The following is a 9,063-nucleotide window of genomic DNA, read 5'->3' as shown; positions in this document are numbered from 1 at the left end:
CAGTTGAGCAAGCTGTAGGCACCAGAATATATAAAGCTGCTAAGAACACAGATCTCTGTAACTACGAAAACTTCATCTTCCTGCTTGAAATAGAAATTACACAGAAGAACAGGTCTTCAATGGAGTTCTTCGCTGCAATCTTCACTACTTTTATACGTTTTACATATCTTCTTTGATTTCTTATCCACGAAAGATCCTTTCATTTTTCTCTCCTATGAATCAGATCAAAAACCTATTCAAAAGTCACATATGAAATCCATGTGTTCTACACGCATATGAAATACGAATATATTATCAAATACTATGTTACAAGAACTTTAAGAGGAATATATAAAAAAGTAATTGCTGTAAGGATTAATATTTCCGATTTTCTTATTCAACATCCATTAGCAACTTTATATAATTCTGCCATCATAAACTCAACAGCCCATTCATTGGTAAACTTACATTTTGAATTTAATAGGATAGGGAGTTCAACACTTTTAGTTTTCTACTTTATGAAAATTTTAAAATAATTCTAAAATTATAAATACTCGACAAATTTAGTTCTATGTTTAACGAAAAATGTTTAAATGGTCCCAAAAGTTTTTGAAGTAAAAGCTCAATACATTTACTCCTCTACTTTACAGATTTATGGGACTAAATGTGTCGAGTTTTTTCAATGTTGGAACCATTTTGAAGATTACATAAAGCATAGGACAAAACATGTCAAATTTTCTCAATTATGAAATTATTTTAAAAATTACATAAAATATAAAACTAAATATATTGAACCCTCTATTCTATGAGACTAAAATTATAATTTGGCCCCATTCATTCTAATTCTATTTTCAGGAGGTACAACCCAACATTTTTAGCAGATTTCATGCTGAAATTTTTTGCCACTATTTTTGGGTTAAAGTGGAAATGTGCAAAACACTCCCCAGTGGGAAAAAGATTGCCAAAAACCTCCTAGTGGGGAAAAAAAAAAAAAAAAAAAAAAACCTATACAAGGTGCAATGTAAGCGTTAACTCTCTCAATATTTTTTTAAAAATAAAAGATAAATTAATTAGATAATTAAAAAAATAGTATTTTTGGTCCCATAAGTTAAGTCCGTTTCACTTTTAATCCATTCATTTTTGGATTAGCACTTTTAGTATCGTAACTTATAAAAATTAGTACTTTTGATCATCATCCACTTTTTTGTCTATAATTTAACTATGTAACTCACTACAAAAAAAATAAAAAAGCAAAATTTGGTACGGTCAGACAAACTGTTCCAGAGCTTGTTCCTTCTTGAAACGGTCTTTGGAGCAATTCAGGAACAAATACTGAAACATGATGTCAGGTAGAATATTTTTTTGGGGTTATAAATTAGAACGGTATAACCGTCCCAAGTTGAGTTCCAATGTAACAGTTACTAAACCTGTTCCATAACTCGTGCCTAAATAGTAATGAAAAATCGTTGGAACGGTTGCACTCAATTTCAACTGGGGGTTGTAACTGAGTTGGTGAATATTAAAGTCAATGGTCATATTTTTCAGCATATATATGATCGAATATCACAGTGGACTGACCATATATTGTTGCAACCACACCCTACCCCCAAGATTACTATAGTAGGAAGAAATTGATAAGAGACTTGGGCTTACCTGTTGAGAAGATTGATGTGTGTAAGAATGGTTGAATGTTGTACTGGAATGACGATATTGATTTGGATTATTGCAAGTTTTGTGGAGAAGCTATGCACAAGCTAACCAGAGAGCGAAATCCTAATCGCAAGAATATATCGTATGTCACTCCTAGATATCTGCCGATTACCCCTCACCTACAAAGGTTGTATGCTTCGGAAGCGACTGCCGAATAAATAACGTGGCATGCCAACCATTAGACGGAAAGGGATCCATGTAACATCCGTTTGATACGGAGGCATGGAGGCATTTTGACCGGACGTATTCCAATTTCGTAGTAGAGTCTCGTAATATTATACTGGATTTGTGCACAGATAGGTCCATACCGCACAAGCAGTACGGTCATACATACTAGTGTTGGCCCGTTATACTTACACTGTACAATCTCCCCTTGAGAATGTGTATGAGTTATGAGTATATGCTCCTGTCGATAGTGATCATCGGTCCCTCCATTCTGAAACTTCTTATCGATATTTATCTAGAGTTACTGATCGAGGAGTTGCAAAATTTATAGCATGTGGGTGTACTGAGTTACGAAGGTACATCCTCGTTATCATCTTGTTGATGTAAACTTCAAGAAACTATACCAAAAGAACGAACCATTCATCCTGGCACAGCAAGAAGTACAAGTCTACTACATGAAATACCCTAGCATGAAGAGAGACAAAGTGGACTGGATGGTTGTCTGCAAAACAAAAGAGCCAAAAGAGTCATCGATGACTCGCATTGGACCAAAGTTGTGTTTCAAGAGGATGAGGCAATACCTACTCCACAAGTTGCGACGGATAATCATAATTATGACCTGCATGTCCCAAATGGTATTTAATTAGTCATTGATGTTTTTGTTGCTAAACAACAAGGAGTAGGTATATACCGATCTGTGGCTTGTGAATCTGATGACGACTCTGACGAAGATAGCTTTGACGAGGTATACGAGAGTGAAGAAGATAATAATTATGATTGACATTATTTAGCATTTTTGTATCAAGTGTTTGTGTACATATTTGTAATTACTGTAGGAGTATTGATTTCAAACCTATAAAAGTATAATTTTCAAATTTACAGAAGTATAACTTTCAAACTTATAGAAGTATAATTTTCAAACTTAATTTTATTTAAAACAAAACTCAACATTTTTCTAATTAGGAACAATCAAAACTGCTTAAACCATGTCTACAATCCTTCCTAAATAAGACTGATATTTAATACCAAAAAAAATATTTTTCTATTTAGGAACTGTCAAAATTTTCAATACCCTTCCAAAATCGTTCCTACGTATAACATTTTCGTATCTAGGAACTGTCAAAATGCTAGACGGTTCCTACACCCGTTCTTAAATGTGGTTGATTATTAAAAAAAGAGAGGGAAAATCAAAACTTAAGAACGGGCATTTTAATTTTGACCATTCCTAAGGCTGTTCCGACAAATTTAATTACGCGCCAAAAGCAAAACTGGGGGAAAATTAATTTAGAAAAAAAAATTTATTTCTCACTGTTCCTAAAGGTGATATTACTCAAACTCGTTCATATATGTGTTGATATCTCTATTCCTAAAATATTTAATTAGACCCGTTCCTAAATGTGTTCCTGAGACTATGCCTACGAATATCCACAGCTTGCTTGTTTTGTTCTCGATTACGATATGTTTACATCCGAGACCCTGATTAATCCTAAATTTAAATGTATAACAATACTTACCATATGTGAACATTTCTAGCAGTCCGATCTAAAATCAATCTTCAGATGGACAATTGCATCATTTTTAATATTGTTTTTTTTTTTTGGGTGAAATGTAAGTTTCATTCATCCAAGAATATTTACAGTGTACTCCGGATATACCCGGAGAGATACAAAAGCCCACGCTAAAGATTAAGAAACAATCAAACCGTGTGGGAAAAGTGTCCAAAGGACCCTATACAATGTAACCTTGATTAAAATAATAAGCCCCTCGGGACAGGGCGTTGAGCCCTCGAAGATGACTTCGTTGCGGTGCCTCCAAAGTGTGTAGACCGTGCATGCCAAAGCGAGGTGTCGCACTTTGTTCTGCACAGAGGAACCCGTTTTCTCCTTCTTAAGCCACTTACCGCACTTTGAAGGTTTGACATAGTCCGGTTAATGCCAAGCCAGTGTCGGATGCATGACCAAACGAAGTTGCTGAACGGGCACTCAAAAAAAAGGTGCTTGGTCGATTCCTTGGTATTGATGCATAGTGAGCACAAATCCTCGTCTTGGAGGAACCCAAATCCGTCCCTTGTAGCTAGTCTACCGCACAAGCCAAGCCACAAGATAAATGAGTACTTCGGCGGGATAAAAGCCTTCCATATAGTCGCTTTCCAAGGCTGCCTCGCAAGTTTCGGCTCGAAGTACTCATAAGCTTTCGACGTTTGGAGACCCTTTGGGGTAGACCATCTCGTTATTTGTTCGATCGCTGCCTCTGAAGACCCAAAATCAGTGACCACCCTATTGCGGATTTCGGCAAGCCGTTGAAGGAGTGGAGAATCCCCCTTCTTCGGTTGCCAGTCCCAAATTGATGCACCTCTAAGGTAGACACCGTTGACCCACTGCACCCACGTGTCTGCCTTGCGGTGGTTGTTCCATAATACACGGGCAAGTAGAGCCACATTCCAAGACCATATGTGCCGAATACCGAGTCCACCTTCTTCCTTGGGATGGCAGATTTCCTCCCAGGCGACTGGTGCCCTCCCAGAGTTCCATAGAAAATTCCTGCAAAGTTGGTGGATTTTTTCGATGACCGCCGCTGAAAGTGGAAAAACTTGGAGCCAATAGCACTCCACCCCCTGAATAACTAAACGGATAAGTTCCAATCGGCCTGTATAAGATAAGGATTTGCCCGTCCACTTCGAAATGTAGTTGGGAATTTGATCTACAAACAGTGAGTAGTTGGTGACCAAAAGTCGTTGTGCCGCTAGTGGAATGCCAAGGTATCTGACCGGCATCTCAGCTCTCGCAAACTCCGTCCGAGCGAGAATCCCGTCAAGCTCCTCATTTTGAATGCCCGCTGTGAATATGCTTGACTTAGAGGTATTGGCGGTGAGGCCGGATGCACCCCTAAACTCTTGGAGGCATTCCATCAAGACGTGGATGGATGGAAGGTCGCCACGCAAGAAAAACATGAGGTCGTCGGCAAAGAGGAGGTGTGTGATTTTCAACTTCTGGCACTTGGGGTGAAAGTTGAAGTCCGAAGTAGATATTTTCCTCTTGACCAGTCGGGAGAAATATTCCATGCTAAGAAGGAAAAGAGCCGGCGACATCGGGTCTCCTTGCCTTAGGCCTTTTTTCCCCAGAAAAAACCCATGAATGGAGCCGTTCAAAGACACTGAAAAAGAAGAATTGCAAACGCATTCCACAATCCAAGATATAAATAGTGGGGGAAAACCATACCCGTGAAGAACTCGAGCGAGAAATGTCCATGAGACCGAGTCAAACGCCTTGCGTAGGTCGACGTTGATAGTACATTGAGGTGAAATCCGTTTCCTCAAGTACTGCCACACCATTTCTTGGGCCAAGAAAATAGTGTCTGTGATATTGCGGACTCCAACAAACGCAGCTTCGCATCGGTCAATCAAATGCTCCAAAGCGAGCGCGAACCAGTCCGAGATGATTTTCATGATGGGCCTTGTTGATGACATTGCAGCATGAAATCGGCCGGTAATCCGGAGGTGGAATGATCTGATTTCGGTACAAGGGCAATGATAGTGTGGTTGTGCTGCCGTAGCATCTGCCCACTCTTAAAGAAATCCAAGATGGCCCTGCAAACTTGATCACCCACAATGTTCCATGCTTTCTTGAAAAAGCACGAGGAATACCCATGTGGGCCGGGAGCCTTGTTGTCGCTAATATGGAAGATGGCATCCTTGACATCCAACGATGTGACTGCCCGGCAAAGGTCCGCGGTATGCTCGGGGGAGAGTATGGGGCCCCATTCAAACACACCATCATCGACAGGAAGGGTGTGAGCCTCGGTGCCCAAGAGTGATATGTAATAATCAACGAACTCTTGGGCAATATCCTCGACAGCAGTGATAACAGTCCCATCCACCCTAGTGACTGTCCCGATGGAATTCCTAGCGACATTCCTCTTCACCATGTCGTGGAAGAACTTGGTGTTGCGGTTCCCCTCTTTAAGATAGTGGATCTTGGCTTTCTGGTAGAAGAAGTGTCGTTCGACCTCGGCAAGAAAAACGGCCTTCTTCCTAAGATCTCCCAAAGAGTCCCGTAGCGCCGCATCTCCTGGATTAGATTCAAGTTGGTTTTGGGCATCTTGCAGGGCAAGCTCAGCCTCTTTGGCCTTGGTGGACATGTGACTATAGTGCTGCGTGTTGAATGCCTTTTAAGCGCGCCTTTAAGTGCTTTCAGTCTCCTACAAAGGCTGAATTACGGCGTTCCATCCACGCTCAAATTCCATCTAACTTCAATAGTAGCTAAGAAGTCCGAATGATCTGCCCACATATTGAAAAAGCGAAACAGTTTTGGCTTAGTGGGTGCAGGATAAAAAATAGAAACAATACCCGAAAGTGGTCGGAAAGGCATCCCGGTTGATTGAAATGGGCACTGCAATGCAAATCGGCCTCAAGCAATTCATTGTTGTAAAGGACCTGGTCGAGCTTACACCATACGGGGTTGCTTTCATTGTTGGAATACCATGTGTAGTAGCAACCCGTAGTGGGAGCGTCGAGTAATCCAAGCGCTGTACAGCAGTCCACAAAATCCTTAAGCTCATACCAAGTTGGGGCCACTCCAAGCTGCTTCTCCTCGGGAGATTTTACACAGTTGAAATCGCCCATAATAAGCCATGGCATGCTCAGTGATTGACCTAAATCAGAAAGTTTCTCCCACATGCTCCTTCTATTAACAACAGAATAAGGACTATATGTAAATGAAATATAGAAGGAGAGTTAAGAGGACTTATTCATGGCACGACAGTGAATCACTTGGGGCGATATATCCACCGGATGTAGGTCAATGACTGTCGGGTCCCAAACCACAAGGATGCATCCGCCGGCGATGGTGTCAAAGTTGTTGGCTTGGCACCACCCCGAAGATGAGCGGTTGAGAATCTTCGAGATAGATGATGCTGCAAGCTTTGTCTCCAAAATTCCCAAGAGGCAAAGTCGATTATTCTTAATGAGGTGGGCGACCCTATTATGTTTGAGAGGCCGGTTAAAGCCCCTCATGTTGCAAAAATCGATCTTCATGGTGATAGAGGGGGAGATTCCCCTCCTACTTGCTTTTTCGGATTACTATACATCCCTACAATCCCATCGGTTTTTATCCCCGGTATTTCATGTTGAGTGGTCGTCGGTGAGACAGTTTATGAGCTTCCTGAATAAGCTAGTGAAAGAACCTCTTTATCCTTAAAGTTGAGTGGTTGTGGTGCCTTCATGTTCAGCCGCCCCTGTTCCACCTTGCCGGCCGGTGGAGAAGTCGGTCGCTGTGCCTCCACTACCGGCTTAGCTGCAGTAGCTGTGGCTTTGCCTTTGTTCCTCCTATTCATGACCGTCCATTCATCAGGCTTTGTCTTTACTGCCTCTGCTGGCTTAACAGGTGCAGCAACAGGGGTGGCAGCGGCCGGGACGGCTGCGGGGGGAACGGCCAGTAGACCTTGACAGGTCTCTTGCAAGTGCCCAAATCTGTTGTAGGCTGTACAAAACTTGGGGGTGAATTCGTAAACCACCGGCTGTTTTCGAGTTATGTCATTTGGCATAACAAACTCCACTTGCTCGATTAGCTTCTTTGATGCATCCACTTCAACCAGGATTATGGCGTACGAGACCCGTTCCATTTTCATCGTGAGGGAATCCATGGCAATGGGAGTGTAGCACCCCTTACTCGCTATATCTAATTATTACTATTTCATTCTTTCTTTAATCAGAACTCTTTCTATAAGTAATTCTCTTTCAACCCATAAAATAAATTATAATTCATTAATATAATATATATATATACCACATAAGATAATAGGTACCTCCGAAAGTTTATATTCACCCTCATTAGATGTTCTCATGTACATAACCTCAAGAAAAATCATACCACAACTTAAAACACAAATCCCGATAAAAGACCAGAATATTTAACAACCCAACAATCAAAAACGCTGGCTTTAGAAGTCACGGCTGACCCACCTAATAAAGACGACGGCACTGCTTAAAGTCCAATGTGGCTAATCAGTGTGACCTATCTCCTGAAAAAGTACGTGGCAAGGAATGAGCTGCCTACTCAATAAGTATAGCTGATCAGTCTATATATATATACACAGACAAAGATTCACATACATGCAGTCACACCGACAACAGTCATTCGTCATACAACAACATCAGATATAAGCAGTAATACATACTCAGAACTGTAAATCAATCCACAACATAATATTCATTCGTTATCATTTATTAGTTAAGGGCCCTACTTACTCTAGTTGGAGTACATCAGTCAATGGTTTCGCCGACCATCATCATATCATATACAGCACAGGATACCCGTTGTGTGATATCCCTACACACTTTTACTTCAGTTGTGTAGCAATATAGCACAGACATCACAACAAACATGGTACCCCCACACCACCCCAGTGTGTAGCTAACAGCACAGGATATTCCCCGCTGTCTCGGAATACCCCGGTACCCTACGCGCCATGGTACCTAACTTAAATCATATATTTTTCATATCTCATTATCAATCACATTAAATCAATCACATTTTCATAAACCATTGACTGTGTTCCCTACTAGGTAAGCATCATCTTTTATTTCAACTCACAATCGTCATTCTATTCTTTATAATAATCACTTTCTCAATAACAACTCCCAATTTGATTTCATCAACAATCAATTATATGATTATCACATAATCATATCCCTCATATCTCTACATTACCATCACATATCACATAGTAACAATTCCACCAATATTATGGTAATCTAACAAATAATCCACAACTAATTATATAAACAATCAATATACGAAAGCCACGCATAATAATATAAAGCCAAGCCACGTTCGCATCCAAGAAACCAATATATATAATATATAGAATGCTACACATATAGATATATATATATATATATCCAATTAGCTATACTTACCTTATATCCCAAAATGCTTCGTTTTCACGAGTGACTGCTCAACCCTCTACTTTGTCGTAACGTCCTATAACAGAATATTATATGTATAATCAATATATATATATACAATATCATAAACTCTAATTAAACTATTATATAACATTCGTACATTTTCTACCAATCTTTTAGTATTCCACTTATATTAAAGTCCAAACCCCTGTTCCATTTTATTTTATATAACTATACTTTCTAAGCTTATCAATCACATAATTGATTTATCCATTAATTCATAAGAATTCATTTAATCAAACCCC

At 40.0% G+C, this 9,063-nt stretch overlaps 1 protein-coding gene across 1 annotated transcript; it reads right to left on the bottom strand.

Moving 5' to 3' along the window:
- Window positions 5,296–6,529, bottom strand: LOC105164430. The gene is made up of 2 exons (XM_011083083.1): window positions 6,200–6,529; window positions 5,296–6,003 (listed from the first exon to the last, which is right to left on the bottom strand). The coding sequence occupies exons 1-2, from the start codon at window positions 6,527–6,529 to the stop codon at window positions 5,296–5,298; spliced, it is 1,038 nt and encodes a 345-aa protein (XP_011081385.1).

The sequence above is a fragment of the Sesamum indicum genome, linkage group LG6 (genome assembly GCF_000512975.1).
Source record: "Sesamum indicum cultivar Zhongzhi No. 13 linkage group LG6, S_indicum_v1.0, whole genome shotgun sequence".
In the NCBI taxonomy this organism is placed as follows: domain Eukaryota; kingdom Viridiplantae; phylum Streptophyta; class Magnoliopsida; order Lamiales; family Pedaliaceae; genus Sesamum; species Sesamum indicum.
The sequence above is the reverse complement of the archived record's forward strand: the minus strand, read 5'-3'. Positions and strand labels throughout refer to the sequence as shown.

Excerpts from the sequence above, each read along its gene's own strand:
- LOC105164430 (XM_011083083.1), bottom strand. The coding sequence starts at position 6,529 with ATGTGGGAGAAACTTTCTGATTTAGGTCAATCACTGAGCATGCCATGG. Across the intron at positions 6,004-6,199 it reads GCCTTTCCGACCACTTTCGG|CACTATAGTCACATGTCCAC; the intron begins GTATTGTTTCTA and ends TTCAACACGCAG.